Source organism: Nannospalax galili, unplaced genomic scaffold (assembly GCF_000622305.1).
Source record: "Nannospalax galili isolate Female #2095 unplaced genomic scaffold, S.galili_v1.0 scaffold1354, whole genome shotgun sequence".
Classification (NCBI taxonomy): Eukaryota; Metazoa; Chordata; class Mammalia; order Rodentia; family Spalacidae; genus Nannospalax; species Nannospalax galili.
In genome coordinates this window covers 1059142-1079810 of record NW_008335784.1, presented here as the reverse complement: position 1 = coordinate 1079810, position 20669 = coordinate 1059142, and the positions used below count along the sequence as shown (strand labels likewise).

The following is a 20669-nucleotide window of genomic DNA, read 5'->3' as shown; positions in this document are numbered from 1 at the left end:
GTGGGGCACCCACTCTTCTGTAAATAAACCCCTACCCTATGCTCTGTTAAAAGAAAATTTTAAAAATGATGAGGGTATTCCCACACTGCTAATCAGACAAAATGTTTTCAGGAATAGTAAATCAGGATCCACCTAGTCCAACCTACTTTGAATTTTGGAGCCTGGAATCTCCTGGGGAGACCCAGAGCTCACTGAAGAGATGTGATTTCCTACCCTTTCGGTTCACTGTGGTAATCTCAATGGCTCTAAGCAACATTGAGGGCTCCTGGGTCACTTGCTCTCAAAGATCATCCAGATTGCCACAAACCTCTGCTCCCCGAACCACATTTTATTTCTAGCTCTGTACTGTGTTCTTTTTAGGAGCGGTGTTCATTCCTGTTCCCACAGCAGTGTGGTACGTCCTGTTTTGACCTTGTCCTGCATACCCCATAACTGATAGTTTTCTTTCTCACCTTATAGACTCTTCGATGGGCCAAGATCAAGTCTTAGGCGTCATCTCTGTATGTTCTCCACACTTCAAAGCACACAACAGATACATTATGAACTTTGTGGCTTTTGAAATATAAGGAAGTCCAATAGAGGTTGCCTATTTCTCTCTGGGGTATCCAACCTCCAGTACATCCTGCAAGCGCCTGACAGGTCAATTTTCAAAAGGTCCAGTTTATTTACAGCTCCTCATAAAGTGTGATTCCTTGTTCTAGCCTTGGCAATGTGCTGACAGTAAAAGTTTCCAGTCTTTAGTTCCTGTTAGCACTCAAAATGACCCCTGACAGTAGGTCCGTTGTCTCCTTTTAGTGGACAATGGCTCTTCTAGAATGGCAACCCTTTACTTTGCCTACCTTAGTTAATCCTGCCTTACTGACTCCAGTGAAGGTGACCTTATCATCTCTCAGGGTAGGGCAGGGGTGGGCTTGCCACCCAGGAGCAAGCCTGAGCCAGTATTCATGATTAGTTCAGGATGGACACCTACCTAATCAAAAGGATACAGTGAAAGTACAGCTGGGTAGTCACCTTGACAGTGAATTCCAGTTTGGAGAGGATGGCTAGCTTAGAGCTGCTTCTCAAATCCTGTACCATATGATATCAAAATCAAAGACAACTCAGCGAAGCAAGTCCAAAGGACAGGAAGAAACCCGGCTTTGCCTGAGTGCTGAATTTGCCTATGCCACTCCAGCCATACCCCATCCACAGGTCTGTCTGGTTATGCAAAATAATACGTGTCACTTGTGCTTAAACAAGTTTGGTTTGGGTTTTCTTGCAAAACCCATCAAAGCAGTCTGATAGATTTCTGAATGCACTTGATCATTCTCAACTGTACATCCTGGCTCAAGCTGTCAACACCTGAAATGACCTCCCCTCCTCTGCCCAGTCCAATTTACTAATTCTTCAAGACTGAATCACAGTTTACCTACTGTAGCATAATCCCTTCCCTGCAAACTCCTTTGGCAAGAATCACCTTGACCCGTTTTGTTCTTAATTGCCACTGACCTCTTACAGTTTTGTTGCGCAGATTTCTCAAAGTCCATGTAAATTCCTCTATGCTACAATCTGAAACTTCCAGAATGGCTATCAGATTGTGGCTTATATACTGGGTATGTATTACATAATTCTCAATTAATACAGAATTATGTTAGATGATTATGTACTTTCTGAGTAATATTTTAAAATAGAACATCAAACAATTCTATGACACTATAGAGCAAGAAGTTTAAAAGTACGGAGTCAACATTTGAGAACCTAATTTATATTTCAAATATCATCAAAATTCTTATGTCAGATAAAATGGAATTTTCTCTTGCTAGTCACACATTGACCATTCCAATTTATTATTGTAGTAAGCACTGCAATATATGATATCTTCAGGATTTTAATTAGGGCTCTTAAAATTAAGTTGCCACTCAAATGCACATGGTTCATCATTTACAATTGGATTCTGTAGTCCTGTATGCAATTCAGAACTCATGAATTCAGCGAGAAAATAGAACTACATGTAGTTATGTGCTCTTGAGAGATAGTGTCATACAAATGTCAACAAACTGAAAACCCTCCCCAAAGCATTTGAAGCATAATTTGTCCTCTGAAGTATTGCATCACACATTTAAATTCTAGATCGGTTCTGAATGGCCAAGAGGTAGCTTTTCTTTTTATCAGTCACAAAAGATGCCCAGACATCAAAGTTTCTCAGTTCTTCCTTCTCACTGCCTCCCTTTGCAAGGTGAGCATATGCCCAGGTACACACTAGATGTTCTAGGAACACAGCTTCCTAGTAGATGTATTTTGCAATTTATTTTGTTCACTGTTTGTGTCTTTGTTGGAACCAGCATGTGTGGACTTTCTATAGAAATTCCAAGTGTCTTCTCACCGAGTTACCACTTCATTAAGAGCCCCTAAGAGAATTTCAAGACTATAGTATTGGGTTTTGGTACTAATTCCCATAGGTTAGAGGTGAGTGAGAATCCCTTGCGATTCTGAAGCTGACCAGTGGTAACCAAGTATGAAGCCGTGAGTTACTTCAAATCCATATACAGTGATCACCATGCAGTGTACTGGGTACGGCCATAAAGTAGCCTTGGGGAACTTGGGTGAAAGAGCAGATAATTGTAAAATGAAATGGCATAGAGAAACGGACTAATATAAAACTGTCCTACACAGAGGAAACACTGGGTGTACCCACCTCAAACTGTAGGCCTCTGTCACAGAGCCCCTGGGGGCTCCTGTGTTACTGTAGCAATGAAAGTGAGGAACAATGCTAGTTACCTTGGCAACAGCACAGCTGGAGGTCTTAGAGGAATCAACTATCCATCCTGGTTCTGGGCCTGACCTAACACTAGGCACACACAAATAAAAGGTAACTCTTGCCTAACCAGGAGATTTATTCCAGCAATGACTACATCTCATGAATTTGGCCAGTGGCCTCTTCTGTTGATAATAAAGTGACACGGGGCTCCACATTCTCAGATATTTTAAATCCTTGTTCCTGACATAAAATTTGAAAATCAGCATAAATACATTTGAGTTATATCTATCCAGGATATGTATACAATGTTAAAAGAAAAAATATTGCAATGGAGGAGGAAGGTCAGAAATGAGTCAAGAGTCTGAACTAAAGTATTAGCTTTGTTTTGCTACTTGGAGCCACCACATAGCACATCTCTGATGCTGGTCTCTCTGCCAGCTCTAGTCTGATCCTCTTGGCAGCAGCAATGGGTAGAAGTTAGGAGAATTCACTTTTTGTCCTAGCTTAGATAATGATGTGAGCTTGGACATGTTTCCTAACCACACGGAGTTCTAGTTTCCATATGTACAGACTGAAGGAGGGGCTATGGTACATGATCCCTAGAGGAATGTTCACCTATGAAATTCTATGAATATGCTTAATATCATCATCAATCTACTGCAATGGGATGTGTTTTCTCTTAGCAAATAATAGACCTTACAGTCTATGGATCAAAACTATTTCTTTTCTGCAATACAGGCGGCATTTGCAAGGGATGCACCTCATTTTAGTTGTGAAGCAATGTTTCCTGTCATGGCAATAATTACTGGATTTAAGAAACTGCATTTTCAGAGGCAAATGTTGACTACTTTCCCCCCCGTTTTTTGCCTCTCCTTATTTATTGCCAGCCTTCACAAATAGTCTTCATTTCATTAATAAAAGAACATTATTGTGCATTTTGCCTTTTAGCCCATCCATTATTCATACTACCTAGGAGGCTGGGGCATTAATCTCAGGAACCCTGCCCTTCACTTACCCTCATGCTGTAGGGACTAACTTACAATTTGCTTGCCATTTTGGAAATATTTGCTTTGTATTAAAATTAAACTGGCAAATCGATGGAAATATCTGCCCTGTTTCTTTGTGCTTACCCTCATGCCTATTATGGTTCCATTTTTTGTTGTTGTTGTATCCTTGGGAGGCCTAGCCAGGAACTGCAGAGTTCTTGGAGATGTGGTATGGACTTTCCCTAGAGTAAAGGTGACTATTAAAATGGCAAAAGAAGACTTGTATGGGATAAGACTTTATGGTATGGGTGACTTTCTTAAACCTTATTTCCTGTTTTCCTGGAAGAGTTGATCAGCTTCTACTCCAGGATCTTGAATGCAGGATTCCATAGACTAGGTTCTTAAAGGAATGCTAATTGCCAAGCCTTGCTATTCTCACAGCCTCCCATCAGAGGGTTAAAATTGTGGCCATTTGGAGGGAGTTGAGCTCAAGCTTTCAGAGGACATAATTCTCTTGCTTCCTCTGTCTCATGCCCCTGGTTTCCTCAGAGAAGCTACACTGAGCTGCCATGCTGTCTGCTCTTACGACACTAAAGAGCTAAAGAATGAGTATAGGCGGGATTTGTCCGAGAAACCTCTGTAGAACTTTAGAGCATAAGGTAAGTCTAGAGGTACAACAGGGGCTAATTCATTTTATGGCAAAACCAATTTACACTTGCCCAAAAGGCTTCCCCCTAGGCAGCTAAAAATATTATCCCTACAATATCTCAAATACAGTTGCATTACCAAAACTTTAACAAATCCCATCCTCTTCGAAAACACACCGAACCTGAAAATTAAGGAATAAATAGGAACAAATTATGCCTTCTTTGGAAGGTTTTTTTGGTCTTTTTGAGACAGGGTCTCCCTGTAGCTCCAGCTGGCCTGGAACTCACTATGTAGACCAGGCTGGCCTCAAACTCACAGAGATCCACTTATCTCTACCTCCCAAGTACTGGGACTAAAGGTGTGCGCCACCATGCCCAGATTCTTCTTTGGAGTTTAACCATTCATTCATTAATTTAGCAAATATTTTCTGAAGGTCTACTTGTGTCAGGCATTCTATGAGGTGGTAGAGATGCAGTTTCAAAAATTTTTTATTTGTTATTTTTATTTTATGCATATGAGTATATTATTTGCATGTATGTAAGTGTACCTGTGTCATGCAATGCCCATGGAAGTCAGAAGAGGGCATCTGATCCCTTGGAACTGGAATTACAGACAGTTGTTAGCTGCCATGTGGGTGGTGGGAACCAAACCCCAGTCCTCTGCAAGAACAGCCAGTGCTCTTACCCACTGAGCCATTTCTCCAGCCCCAGAGATGCAGTTTTTAACAAGCCTCTTTCTAATTCTCATGGAATTTGCATTCTTAATAGGTGGTGCTTTTTAATTTAGAAACAACTCTTCCCACCCTTAAACAGGGGCTGGGAGACTTTATGCAAAGGTAATATTTTAGGCTTTCAGGCCATATGATTTTCAAATACAACTATTCAAATCTTCCATGGTAGAGAATAAACAGGCACAGTCAATTTGTGAATGAATGTATGTACCCATGTCCAACAAACTTTATTTATGAAAGCAGGAAGTTTTTGCCCATTGGTTATAGTATGCCAATCTTGTCCTAGAGATAGCATTTAACATTTTTATTTATTCATTATATTTTATGTGTATGAGTGTTTTGCCCACATGTATATAAATGCACCTGTGCATGCAATGCCCATGGAGGCCAGAAAGGGGAGTTGGATTTCATGGAACTGGAGTTATGGATAGTTGTTAGTCACCAGGTAGGTGCTGGGAACTGAACCCAGGTTTTCTACAAGAGCAGCCAGTGCTCTTAACCACTGAGCCCTAAGGACAGCATTTTAAACTTGCTCCTCAATGAAACTTTTAGCTCTAGCTGTCTTAAGTGAAAGTTGATGTTGCAAATGTTCATTAAAAATATAACAGTGAAGTCACTCAGGAACTCACCCTGATGAAAATGTTAAAGTTCATGATTCCATCTTAATAATTGTAAAGGAGATCAGTTTTCTCAGGAGACTCTGCTGTGAAGTGGTTTTCTCTTGGAAGTGAGGGAAACACATTGCAATACTTTCTGTGTTCTGTTTTTGGCTGAGTCTGGGAAGGCTCTTGAGCACACACAGCTCATGTGACCTTCACCACCAATTTGGAGGGTAGATATTCTTCTTCTTTTTTTTTAATAGGGGAAAATTGAAAATCAGAGAAAGAATATAACTTTTCCAAGGTTCATCTGTAGGACAAATTGTGGGAGAAGTTGGATTCAAACTCAAGGAACTGGAGTGACAGATGGTTGTGAGCTGCCATGTGGGTGTGGAGAACGCAACCCAGGTCCTCTGTAAGAGCAGCAAATGCTAACTGCTGAGCCATCGCTCCAGCCCCTACAAGCTTCCCTGATAGAACGTGTGCCTGTATTTATGATTAGGTTCTTCACTTTCTTTCCTACTCACATCTGAAGTCTGAATCTCATCTGTGACTATTACTAAAGAGCTCTTGCAAAATGCGGCAGGAGTAGGTATGTGGCAAAGAGTGTAGTTGCTTACTTTTAATCAGGAAGAGGAGCAGCGAAGTAAAAATAAATATCATACAATATTTAGTTAATATGGAATCCCAAGGATAGGGATACAATTTCACTTCAATTTACACCCAACGAGGAAGACTTAGGATGCTATAGTAATCTCTCATTGCTAGTTAAAAATATTGTGGATTTATAGAAGGACATATATGTTGTTGAAATTCTCCCTTAAGGAGCCTTTGAAAACAAACCAAATGAAAGCAAGCAAAGCCTAAAGTGGCCACCTGCTTGGCTTGGTGAAACAACCCAGATGGTGCTCTCCCTCTGCAGTTCTTCTACTTTGTATGTGAAACTGGGTCTCACAAGGTAGCCTTGTCTAACCTGAACTCACTGTGTTGACCAGGCTGGCCTCGAAGAACTGGAATGAAAGGCCTGTGCCACCACGCCTAACTGTTTCTGCATTTCTTGCAGTGAACATCTGTGACACAGCAATAGACATGGAGCTCACTCATCTTTTGAAACTGGCCCCCAAACTCACTCTCAGGTGTCAAGGTACAACTGCAGGACCTGTCCTCAATGTTTTATGGAAGCTTCTCTATCACTGTAGCTTGAATGATTTTTTAAGTTGAAGTCCATGCCTCTTTTGATGTGTTAAACTTACCCACTCACTCAGCTGGAAGGGGTGGTGAGCGCTTTGCTTTAAGAGATATCTGCCCTCCTGGCAGCCTCTGACACTGGACAGGGGACACAGTCTCACTCAGAACTGCAAGGCCAAGTCAACTTGCTATCAAGCAGTTCTCATGACTGGGCCTCACAGCTTACTCTTGTGTGCTTGGCTGCTGCTGCTGGCAGAGGTCCATAGGCGGCCCCAAGCCCAGCTCACACAATGCAGAGGCTCCTGTCTACCTTCAAACCTACACCAGGTTTAGATACATTTAACTGACCCCATTCCTTCTAACAATGCATGACAACATTTAATAGCCTTACTGTGTCTCGTTATTGTTTCATTCTGTACCATTTAGTCAAGTCATACCTGGGAAGCCAACCACCCTTTTGTCCTAGCTCATCCCGCCTTTCTGCTTAGTTAGCGGTTTTAGCTTATGTTTTGTTTTGATGTTTAGTTAATCAAGTTACTTTGTTTGGGTTGTGGCCCTGTTCTATCTACTGAAGATACAAAATTCTTTTCTTTGTTCTTGGACACAGAACTTGCCCATGGGGACAATTGCCCTTGAAAAAGGTAGGAATGTATGTGGCCACTTCCCCTTTGGATACTGGGGGATGGGGGAGGAGGATTAGAACAGGATGCAAATGTTTTCCAGTCACTTGAAGCAAGGAAAAGAAATGCTTCAGGGGCTCTTGGTGGGTGTGGAATAGCTCAGTGAGATGGGTCCTGAGATAGTTTCCCTTGGACTTGGGGTGACAGGGGTAAGTTCTCCTGGATAAATGGGCCAATTGGAGAACTCTTCCCCAGCTATAGGTGGAGAGAAATCAGAAAATGGACCCCTACCATGTCACCATGTCTCCATGATCTCACTGACTAAAATGCCAATTTTGGGCACCTCAAGGAGATGTTTTTTTTTTTTTTTTTCCAGCCGACGCCCTCGTGTGAGCTCCTCTGTAACGCACTCCTGAGTGCTCTGCTTAGAATAGTGAGAACAGCCATGAGCTTCTAAAATACAACTGGGAGTGAGGACATTCGCCTGCAATGATTGTTTATGTTGGGAAGTTGGCTGCCACCGTGGCTAGATAAATGCTCTTACTTCTATGGAGATAAAAGGAAAGCATTTGCAATCAGTGAGGAGAGCATGTTCGTTCTGGGGCTAAATGGCATTATAAAACTTCCTAATTAAGCATAGATGGCGATGAGATTTTAGTATCATTTTTCCAATTTAGCTTTACATACTGGGTACGCTGTTTAGTATGGCAGTAACTATAAACATTGTTGTTACTGCCCCCAGCTGGAAAACAGAGCAGTTTATATGTGGAAGAAAAAAGAGATTATCTCCCATCTGCTCCTTCCCATTACTCAGGGATGTGTCGTTTTGTCAACTGATGGGAACCATCATTGGGATTTTAGTTAAATAGTCTTTTTAGACTTGGTCCCATGTATTAATTATTATGTGTACTTGATATTTGGCTCCTACCATTAGCCCTGTGAATTTTGTAATTTAATTCTTAGAGGTTTTCCTTTTCTTCTGATACTGGGTGAATCTAGGTGTATAATTTTTATCAAAAAAACATGTACAGCTGTAATTAGACATACTTGCTGCGTATTTTTCATTGTCTATAAATTCTACATATACAAGTCTGGTTAATATGCCTGAAGATAGGAGACGTATGTTGAGAAAGGCTGAGGCAGGGTATGATTCAATCTAGTATGAAACCAAGCAAAGCTAATTAATGTAGGTAGACCCTAGGGTAAGTGTTTACCCCTGGGGCAAAAATCACCCTCTGGGAAGGGCCAGGAGGCATGCTTCTAGGGTGCTGGGAATGCTCTGTGCCCAATCTGGAAGCTGCATGCTCGGTGTGAAAATCTACTGGGAAGATGAGCATTTGTGGGGTGTGCACTCTTCTGGATGTATACTGTGTTTCACGTTAAAAAGTAAAAGCAGGGTCTGTGCTAAGGAACATCATGATGAATTCACCTTTGCCCCCTAAAAGCTAATTTGCTTAGGTAAATGAAAACATGGTATGTAACTTCTCCCTGGTATCAATCCTGAAGGCACAAAGAGCCTTCTCTGGAGAAATCACCTAGAAATTTTCCTGAGGCTGGGCATTTTCTTGTTCTAAGCAGATTTGGAAATGATCATGACCTTACTACACTTTGTCAAAATATGCCCTTTTTGACTTTTTCTGAGTCCTTTGCTTTAAGCATCTAATTATAAAAAAGTTAATTAGGAGCAATAATTGGAGAGTAAATCGTACATATTACATAAAAAGAATATGTGTGTATACACACATACATTTTGTGTGTGTAAAACTTAGCTGTCTAATTTTGACAGCTCCATCATTTGAGAAGAACAAATGGCAGAGCTGGGAGATTCTTTTTGGCAAGAGCGAAGTCATGGAGCTTTACCTGAAGGTCATTTTGGAGACATTAAGATAAGAAGTTCCCTAGACCTTCATTTCTCAAAACCATCACAAACCATCCTGCTTGTGGATGACTTTCGAGAGAGACATGCAATGCCCCTTGCAGGAGATGCCAGGGCCATTGACTGGAATAGGAAACGATGGGACAAAATTCATAACCCAGTTAAACAAATCAAAACTTCCCATAAACCCCCTTGCTTGAGCAGATAAGCCAACTAAATAATCTGACAATTACAAATATCAAAAAATAAATTCATGCAATAGCTAGTACATAGAGGGATTTTTCAGGGTGGGGGGAGAGGAAACAGTAAAACAAAAACAAAGCAAGAAGGTGGAGAATTTGAAAACACAAGCTTACCAACACACACAATGCATTCTGTAGCCCACTGTACTCTGAGGCACTTCTAATGCTAACGTGTAAATGCATTGTTTCATCATCTAAGAAGGTCAGGGTTGGGCTGGATGACTTTAAAATGACAGTATATACTTCTATAGAACATATACTAAGGTGCTATTGTTCTTCCATTTATTACAGGACAGAAGAGCACTGAAAAAATCATTGTTTTAATTAGCAACATCAGGCAAATGCTTCGGCAGTAGCACTAAATATACTGTCCTTTTAACCGTAAGGAAAATTGATACTGAGCATGTGCAATGGAAGAAAGCTGGCAAATGTCAGTGTGAATAATGGGTGAAAAAGAATGAGGGGGTGTGGCATCCCAATCAAGAGTAAAATAAAACTGATAAAGCAGCATATGGACTGGATAACAAATCAAAAGCATGTTTATCCACTGAAGGAACTGGTTAATGGAGACTGCCAGCACGTTGCCATGGAAACACTGACTGTTGAGCTGCACCATCTCATACCTTATCCAATACATTCCTGGTTGTTGGTAGTAGTCCAAAGACCCTGATCTCTTGATGGTAAACCCGTGGTCCAGCTGAGCAGAAAGAAATGGGGCAACTCAGTGGATCAACATTGTGCTGAAGAATTAAGACTCCAGACCAAGCTGTTCTTCATTAACTACGCAAGTATATACAGTGACGATGCCTTTTCTGCAGAACAACTAGCTAATATTTGTCAATCTGCACATTGAAAATAGAAAACAGCAAGGAAAGACACTACTCCCTTGGCAATATCTTAGACGCCAATTTCTTTGAATAGATCTAGTCTGGCAAACAGACTCTGGAATGCACATTTAACAATGTCCTCAATTTCAAAAGATATAAACCTCTTCTTGTGATATAGAATAGAGAACAGTTTACAATTAAATAAAATTCTGAAATCAGTGTTAGCCACCTATGAGCAAGCAGATTGGATTCCCTCCCCAATAATATCCCAAGTCGCTTAAATCTGACAGCTTTATAACTATGAAATAAAAGAGGAAAAAAGTCAGGTTTAGAAAGTGCACAAATCATAAAAATTTTGATTTAAGAGTTGATCTTCAAAAGTAGAGCTACTCTTAATTGTATTTCTGAACTAAAACCAATACATTTTCTCTATGAAAATAGGGAAAATAAAAGAAAATGAAAATTAGCTTCCCTGAATATCAAAAATACTTATGTACAGTTAAGAGCTTATAATTAACAAAAGGCAAAGTAAACAATAGACGGGGCATGTTCTTAGAGTTGTCTCTTCTGAAATAAGATGTTAGCTATGGCTACCCTGGAATAAAAGACTCAGTCCCCAAAGCTGGAGAACAATAGTCCTGATGCTTTGCGTGCTCCCAGGCTCTGCCTACCAGAGGATGCAACTTGCGCACCTTGCTTTAGCGACAGGCTCAGGAGTTCTTTCAAGTGTCTCACTGATTTGATGCTTGTGACAGTTTCTACTTCTAAATTCACAAAGCCATTTCAAAAACATGCCTGGGCACTAGGCATTTAAACTAAAAACTGCTCAGATTTGGTGTCCTTATTGGAAACTAGGCTGTAACAATGTTCAGAGAAAGCAACATGAGGTTTTAATCCTCAAAAATTGTTTTTTTCTTTGTATTTAGGAAAAACATTGAAGTACAGTTGCTCTTAGGAAGCTGGTGTGCAGCCTCTGTTCTAGGCCACAAAGACGACTACACAGTTGCTGGCTCTCTATTGCCATCTACAGTTAGAACGTGATAGAGCACGTGGGCTTTAGAGCTGAGCTTCCCAATATCGCAATTGCACACTGATTAGTATGGATTTGTTCAATTAGACTGAAATGTTCTATTTGCATGAACAAAATGCAAAAGTAGAACTTTAAAGCATTAGGAAAATTATCAGTTAAAATAATAAACAGCATTAAATGGGGAAAAATAAATTGGAAGTGGCATCTTAGTCTTCGGTTCTTCATCAAGCTGAGCAAATCTAATAATGCCTCCCTCTCCTCCCTCCGCGCTCAGAAAGTCCACCGTTAAAATGTCATCTCTAATTCCATTTTATGTCTATAAATTGCATTTTAATAACCTTTTGTTTCCTTTCTCTATTCTTTTTTTTTTCCCCCTCTCCCCAAATCTCCCAACTGCTTCGAAAGGCAGCGAAGGGACAATGGAGTGGGTCTCAGAGGCCGACTGTGGCAATTTTATGGCAGCAGTGGGTCCTCACCTGATCACATGGCCTGACCCAATGTTAGAACACCCTTCTTTTCAGAAGGGCCCCCGTGATCCCTGGGACTTCTAGCTGGTAATTACTCTCCTAGTCAGCTCGGGGCCCTCCTGCAACCTTCATATGAAGTTATCATTTATCCTTTCTTTGGTCTTAATAATGTAGGGGATGAGAAACGGGGGAGAAAAAATGACAACATGAGCAAATCCAGTACAGCTAAGAACCACGCGTGGGTGTTAAACTATACTCGTGTCAGTAGCGAATAGAGGATGCTTGTTGTGACAGTACACCCTTCTTTTCCTTTGTCCCTCAAGAAATAAAGTGTGCCATGAATTCCTTCATCAACACTATTGCTTTGCACCAAGTAGATTTCTAACTAAAGAAAGACAACTACCAGGTAAAGACTAACTATGCGACTGTTCATTTCCAGAAAAAGAAAAGAAAGGAAAAAAAACCCCTCACAAACTGATACTATAATCCAATTTTTAAAAAATTTCAAGAGTGCATGCAATTAGAAAAACCCAATCAAACTAGTATTATGATAAAGGAAATCTAAATAAAATTAACTTATTTCATAACCTCCAGGGAGAGCATATGTGCTCAGGAAAAAATTCTGTTTGAAGGAAATTTATTCAAATCTATTTTTACTTCATTTATCAAACAGAAATTATCATTGTGTTATATTAATTAAAGAAGTTCTTATGGTGAATGAATAAAATGAATTATTGAATTTTCAGGTAGTCTTATAGACTGTGCCATTTATAAAGGACGTTTACTATATCTCTCACTAGTGTTCTGTCTCATAAAAGATTATTGCTATTTAGCAGTTATGCTTGGAGTTTGGAATGGGATATTATTTAATACCAATGATCCTTTTTTCTTGTGACAGACTCCAAATACTTAGTCTTTGTACTTAAGACTAGAAACAATTTTATGCACTTCACCAATGCTGTTCTTAAAGTGAATAACAAGGGAACAAAACTGGCTAGTTTCTAATTATCAGCTCTGCTCTGGGACTCATGACTTCCTGAGGTTTCTTGTGGAAGGTGGGGATGCTGATGAGGGAAAGGCATCCTAGAGAGGGTATATAAATGCAGGTCACTTTCTTCTGCAACAGACTCTGAAACTGATATTTTTTCATACTTGGAGTATTAATGATAGCAGTTAAAAATGTGGATTTGTGCCAAAGTGCTGATGAGACACTATAAAAGATCTACTTCTTCCCCCAAACTAGCCAATTAATTGCATTCTAAGTTGATAATTACCTTAAAAAAAACTCTGTAGTGGCTAAAGCACATTACATATGCATACAACTAATGTGTAACTAAACATTACACGGGCTTCTCTGCAACATATATTATTGGTTTGTTTGCTGTGGAAAATATGTTAGTGATAACTTTCTGCATTCAAAAGGCCATTCAAGCTGGGTGTGGTGAGTCACACTTTCAAGCCAAACACTCAGGAGACTGAAATAGGAGGACTGGTTTGAGTTTGAAGTCAGCCTGGGCTACACGGTTAGTTTTAGGCCACCCTGGGGTACAGGATGAGACCTTGTCTCAAAAAGCCAAAAAACAAAAACAACAAATAAAAGCAAAAAAAATTTTTTTCATTCAAAGTGGACCAATCATGATACTTAGGAAAAAAATAAAATCAGTGGACCATTGCTATCTTTTGAGGTACATTTAGATAAAGTCTTAGTAAACTCATAAGGATTGGGTTTCAGAATTTATCCATGTTTGATTAAAATAGGATTTCCCCTCAAAAATGTGTGTCAACTGGAAAATCACCCTGAAGTTTCTGCCTGCAGTCATTACTGTGAACAAACCATTACTAAAAAGTCAAGGCAAACTTAACCAAAGACAGATTAAAATGAAAGATGATAAAAAAGAATGAAACCGAAATGACCAAGGTGGAAAAGACACTCTGTTTAGTAGTAAGTAGTAAGCCCCAAGCTTTTCGTGACAAGAACGCTGGCAGCCCATTCCAAAACTGCGCCTCTGGAGCCAAACCTTTTGGAATGGACTCATATCTTGATCTTGAATGAACAATGAAGACAAGGTATAGCGGGTTTGGTTTAGTTGAGCATCACCAAGAGATTGCAACTTACAAAATTACTGAATGAATGTTAGCTGATAAAGAACACTGAGCCTATATGGAAAATATGGGGAACACCTGAACTTTTACATTAAGTTTTCTCAGAACTAGAGAGGGGGTGAAAAGAACAGCTTGCGACTGTAAAACCTCAGAAGTACTGAGGAACATCTGAAAGGATGCGTTCTACTGAGCCCCTTCCGTTCACTCATGTGTCAGGTTACCCATACTTGTGACTCACTATTGGAAAGGATCACTGGAGACCCATGAGGTACAAATCATACCACAGCATGCAAGCATGCCTTTGTACCACTTGCGAAGTCTGGAAGTCCTCATCGGATATTTACTAACCAAGATCTGGGACTGGTTCTCTCAACTCAGTCATTTATATTAGTAAGTAGCTTTATTTGGAACTATAGCAAGACCGAAAACGAAAAGAAAAATAGAAAATAGAAGCAGCCATAGAAAGAGTTAACCATTCAGTCCTCCTCATGAGCAGCGGGGACATTGACAGCATAAATACTTTTTGAAGATTCATTATCACAGTGTCATAAGTTCTTTGTTCAGAAAAGAAAAACAGCTCAAGTGATTTTTCACATTGAGTATGCTGTTAAAATTTACATGCCCTGGATAAAGAGGAAATTATTAAAAACTCGAGCAATCTGAGACTTGAATATATTTACTCTAGAAAATGACACCAGGAAGTGTGAGGTTTCATTATTTCTCAGACCAATTTAATCTTTGCCTGGAGCAGCTATCAAATTGCATGTAGTGTATGCCTGCATATATAGAACAGGCAAAAAGAAAAAAAAAAAAAAAGAATCCTGTGCAACCTCATCAATAAAATGGTAAATAAGAAAAGACTTCCAACTTCAAGAACAGAAATTTCTAAGGAGCAAGACATTGTGCCTTGATTGGGTGTTCACAGCAGTTTAGTCTCACTGAAAATCACACAGTGTAAGCTTTCTGCTGTTTTGGCTTTCATCTGGATCTAGTATAAAGATCCGTATTGCTCCAACCTCTCTCTACTATGCTGTCTCTTTCCCAGTTTCCCTTCCCTTCTAGGTCCTAACAAAAGGATGCAAAATTCTTTTCCTGAGAGTCAAAAAGTTTGCATTGGCAGAGAGTCCAGTGTAGGAGAGTTTTTTCCTTTAAAAACATAAACCATGAAATTAATATGTGTTGCAAGATACCCTAGAGGGGTTGGATAATGATGAGGTAGGTGCCCAGGGAAATAATGTGCACCACCTTGCCTGCTGTCTAAAGAAATGACCCATTCCGCTGTCTCTCTAGGACGAATCTCCTGAGTAACGCCTGTCTCTTAGGTGGGCTGCTTTTTAAAGTTAGAGGTGGATATTTCAGATGCTTACTGCTATGACAGAAACTCCAGCTGCTGTGCTGTTCGGCTTGGGGCCCGTGTTGAAATGCTTCTTTATCTTTCCAGCTACTGACAGCTGATGCTCATTTTCTGGGAGGCCATCATCCTAGAGGAAAAAGAACGAGAAATAAAAGAGAAAAGGGCAAAAATGAGATACATGGAAGTGAGGCTAAAACCTTTGAATCTCAGGCCATAGTCTTAGAACTGGGAAGAGGTCAGAAACCAGCCAACCAAGGTCTTCTCAGGAAACTCTGTCACTGAAAGCACTCCTTCAAAGTCTTCATTTCCCATCTGTCCTATAATCAGTTGGCTCTGTGGCATCTGACTCTCATAGGTTTGACTCTAAATAAGAAAATAGTCTGAGTTTGGTTTCTAATAGAATCTATGTTCAACCTTAGCTCTCTATATATACTCAAGAAAAAATTAATCTGGCCAATAAAAAACCCAAACAAAAACAAAAAGGTCAGTGTATCTATCCTTTTCTCCCTCCTAGCCTATGTTTAAATTCAAAGCTAAGGAAACTGGTAGACCTGATCCCATGCATGACCATAAAGAAGCTCAGATATTTTCAACAGCTGTTCAATTGGCTATTCTAAAATCCCAGACAACCCTCTAGGCAGAAAGTTTTTCCTTAAATTTTAAATCCTCCTTACTGCCTTCAAACCATCTATTGTTATGACATATTCCAAACTAGAGTTCATTTTAACTAAGACTTCTGTTTACTGGAACCATTTATGACTGAGGCTGGACAAATTGTTCTCCTGTACTAAATACTGTTGGACTAACAACGACCAGGGTCAGAGTATGTGCCACCACTCACTAGTTCACAATCAAAGGTAGATCCTTAAATGCAGAGACTATATTTTGCTCATCGTTGGATCCCCAGGTCTTAGCACAGTGCCTAGGTACATACCAGATGCTTAATAAATCATTATTGAATAGATGGAAGAATGGACAATAGAATCTGTGTTATCTGTTAAAATCCAAACCCGGGCAAGAACTTCCTACCATCCCTTCCATTCCTTCACCTCTATCACTTTACATATCATTTCTTGCTCCATCCAGAAAAATCGATCTGCTGTTTTCCAAGCATGATATGCTTGCTCTTTCTGCAGAAACAGCTGTCTTCACATGGGGTACAACTGCTCCTTCTCCCAGCACTGGTCATTCATTTATCCAGTGGATATCAACTACACGTCTACACAGGACCAAGACTTTGCCACTTCATGTAGTAAATAATGGTAAGCAAAAATATGTATGGGTTATCTGCTCTTTGGGATTCTGTGGTCCCTCTTTTTCCTTGAAAACTTGAGTCCAAATGACCCATTCTAAGACATTTTTCCTCATTTTAGCATAATTCATTCTAAAAGCTCTTCTGTAAGTTCCCAATACCTTTTTTTTGTTCATTCACGCATATGTATGTATGCATATATGTATGAATGTATCATCTATCTATCATCTATCTTCCATCATCCATCCATTATCTATCAATCTATCTATGTATCTGTGGATCTATCTATGTATGTATCTATCTATCAACATGCATATCATGCATGCATGCATCCATCCATCTATCAATTCTTACCCTTTTGTGCCATATCGTCCAAGTTTTCTGCCATCTTTAACACAGGCACTGTGCACAGCAGGTATTCATGTTACTTCAAACTTAGGGGTTAGTGGGACATGTAGGATACCCTTCTTCTACTCAAATGTTTTTACAGTACACTATCTAGTTTCTGATTCTGCAAGTGAAGGGGAAGTTTGATGATAATCACAAAGAGCTGGGATTATGTGGCCAAGAGTTTTAAACATATGGCAAATTTAATGACGTATATGAATGATTTTTTTTTGAATGGTGGATGAAAAACAGGTGCCTGGAATTTAAACGAGTCAACCACCCTTAGAATCTAAGTTACAGTTTTTGAGAGAGTATTTAAACATTTCTCAAGGCATAGAATGAAACTGAAAGTCTTACAATTATTAGGGTCATGCCTCTGGCCTAACTGGAGGTTCTCCCTGAATGAAAGGGACCACCCTCATACAGTGACGCCCTATGGCACCTCACAGCTAATGCTATACATGTATGTTAACCATGGTTTACTAGAGTTCTAGGCCACCTCAGGCAAAATGATTTAAATGAACTTTCCATTATGAAATGGTTGAAAAGTATGACTGGGAAACAGATTCAGGACAAATAAACTTGAGCCCATTTGTGTTAGGATAAGCTAGAAGAAAGGAGCATTAGGAGATGACAGGAAGAGCAGGAGTGGAAAGTGGAAGTGAACAGTTCTTCCCAGGGAGGACTACCTCTTTTTTCTGATGTAAGCCTAAACAAGGACAGAACAGGTGATATGTGTGTTGAGATGTAGAGGAGGATAGGGACAGGCAGGCAGAGGAGGGTGATGGACCATGACCTTGTGCTAACAACACATGCACCCCCTTCATCCTCAGACTGGTGCCTACTGTATGCATTATCAGTCCTATTTGAAGTCAAGCAAACTGAGGCTCAGTGTGGTGAAATCATTTGCTCAAGGTCACACAGCTACAAAGTAATCAAGTCAAAGCTGAACCATGGCTGAAACGGTTCTTTCTCCCACACCACATGCATTGCTAAGTGAAAATATTCAATGAGCCATTTTTTTCCATGATGAAAATCACACAGCAATGGGGCAGAATGGGAATTGAATTAGAGGCTAAAGAAACCAGAGACTCCTTGGACAGGGCTTAATGGAGCCGGAGGAGCATCTGAAGGTCAATAAAATGGTTGTTGAGCACATCAGAGTCAGGGGAATGCTCCTGAAGGATGTTGTTATAAACTTCAATGTCAAGTGAGGACTGGGCATCCATTTGTCTGGGAGGTGGCAACTTCACCTAATAAGGCCAAGGCTTCAGGGTCCTGTGTGCACTAGGCAGTGCCAGAAGGCTTGGCTGACACTGGATAAAATGAAGTTATGCTTTGCCAATAGCATGAACCTGTGATTGGCACGGGCTATGTTTAATAGCCTATGTGCAAAGAAAGAGACAAACTGTAAAGATTCCATCTGACTCTCAGGCAGAGTCAGATGCTGAATAACCTACCTTTCTCATTCTTCCACCATTAGTACCTTTGTCAGATATTCCCCTTCACCACGCCACCCACTCAAGTTCTTGAGTGAATGGATTTCCTTTTCATCCCCTAGCCCCATTCTAGTCCTCATCCCCTGTAAAGGCAGATGAGGACGCTTTTAGACACCGGGGCTTCTAGCTTTATACTGTAGCGAAGGTTTGAGCTTCACTGGGCTATTAGTTTACATGAGGCAATAAAAACACTGAAATGACTTGCACAAGTTGTCAGTGATACTTTGGACTTCATAAATCTTAGAACGTTTCAGGACCTTTTTTTTTTTTTTTTCCTCAATGAAAGAATGTGTTTCAGCTAGAGGAGGTAACCACACACACACACACACACACACACACACACACACACACACACACACACACACACACACATGCACACAGTGCAACACACTTCATTGCAACCAACAGGTCTGCAGCATTTCTTCATAAATTTTGAAGGGTTGAACATAACTGGATTAAAAGACATAAACAACTGGATTTTCAGGATCTGATATGCACCTGAGCTGTGTGGATTGACGGTGAAAGTTAGCTAACTTACTGTCTTACGTCAATGAAATAAATAGGACCACTAAAACCCGTGCATTTTAATATATACATCTTCATTACCATTACCTGGACTAGATTATGTGCCAAAAATGTGCTATGAATTTTCTAGACGTGACAAACCTGGCTGTATTTTACAAATAGCTGTAGTATTATTACCAGACGCTCTGATTTGGGAGTAGTTTCTGAAGTTTGACACGGGCTGGTTGTGGTTTGAGGTTAGTGGTTTTTGATTTAGAAATTCCCATCCACCATTTGGCAGAGCATTGCAACTGACAAGAACAAAATTAGTTTGCAAAATGGAAAATGAACTCTCCCAGCTGTCTGCAGGAGAGCTAACCTCCTGGTCTCTGTTCTCTGGGGGTTGCTGAGGAAGAGCTGTGGGGAGGGTGGTGGCGGGTCGGATGTGAAGTCACTCAGCAGAGTGAATTCCCTCTTTCCTTAGGGAAACCATCTCAGGGTCATGCATTAGAACAGTCCTCCTCCCCCAACAGCTTTTTGGTTTTGAATCAGAGATCTGGTTTCCAGTCTATTTATTGCCATTCTCTATTATTACAAATATCTGTAGATTTATGAGAAGCAGGGCAGTCTTGAGTAGTTTACTAGCAGGATATTCTGATTTGGTTTAAAACAGTCCCAAGTTCATTAGCGTGCTCTTGAGTGGAGCTGCGTTTCACCTCCCAGTCTGTTGCCCCCTTGGTTCTTGTTAACCATCCCCAGCTGCACAGTACCCAGTACTTCTAACCATAAACATGGTTCTGTGATTCCATGTGTCTCCAAGTCATACTGCACTTGGGAGAAAATGTGAAAGAAGTTAAGCTGTATCCAGTTGGAAGGAAAGGAGAAGATGCCCACCTGGAAGTAAAATTTCATGTCATGATTTGTCATTTATAAATGTAGGTAAGTTGTTTTATATTTAATTACAGTGCCATTGGAGTTTACTTGATTTTTAACCCTTCTGATTAGCATAATTAGCTGGCTGTATCTATATTCATGTGTGCCTATGGCTGATTTTTATTAGTAAGCCTAGGTTATCCTAGGATATGACCTAGGCTCCTGTTTTTATTTCTTTCTGTTGTTCTTTTCGCTTCTGGAGTATCTTGGCTCAGCAGTATCTTTCTAAAGGAGGAATTAGTAGGATAAAAGAAGCAAAATTAAAATTAAAGACCAAGAAAGAAATGAGACCAACTTAGTTACATAACTAGACTTGACTTATTTAAACCAGTCCTTTCCACTAGAATAAAGAGTCTGAAACTTGGTCTTGCCTTAATCACCTGAAGCATTGAAAAGTCCTGATGCCCCTTAAATCAGAATGTCTGTGGGCAAAGCCAGTCATCAGACCTTGCATGAGTCACCCCACTGAGCTTTACCCTTTGATGCCCTTGAGTCAACAGTGAAATCAGGAAAATAACAAGGTAAAATATAAATTAATAAAGCTATAGCAACCTAGACTATTAGGAGAATAATACAGGTCAAGATGGGGTGGTATTTGGGGAACAAAAACAAAATGAAGCCAATGCAACTGAAATATAATAAGGACAATTCAAACCTAATTACCAATGAGAGGTTTTTTTGTTTTTT

The 20669-nt window shown here is 40.1% G+C and overlaps 1 protein-coding gene across 4 annotated transcripts in view; it reads right to left on the bottom strand.

Moving 5' to 3' along the window:
* The window catches only part of Dclk1 (doublecortin like kinase 1), a 344211-nt gene that overhangs the window by 8955 nt on the left and 314587 nt on the right, over positions 1-20669 (bottom strand). For 2 of the 4 annotated variants that reach the window (XM_008830498.2, XM_008830500.2), the window contains 2 exons: positions 15421-15534; positions 10250-10323 (listed from right to left, as the gene is read on the bottom strand). In XM_008830498.2, coding sequence (XP_008828720.1) covers positions 10250-10323; positions 15421-15534 — 188 coding nt within the window. The remainder of the gene's footprint in view (positions 1-10249; positions 10324-15420; positions 15535-20669) is intronic. The other 2 variants (XM_008830497.3, XM_008830499.2) reach the window with 1 other exon arrangement.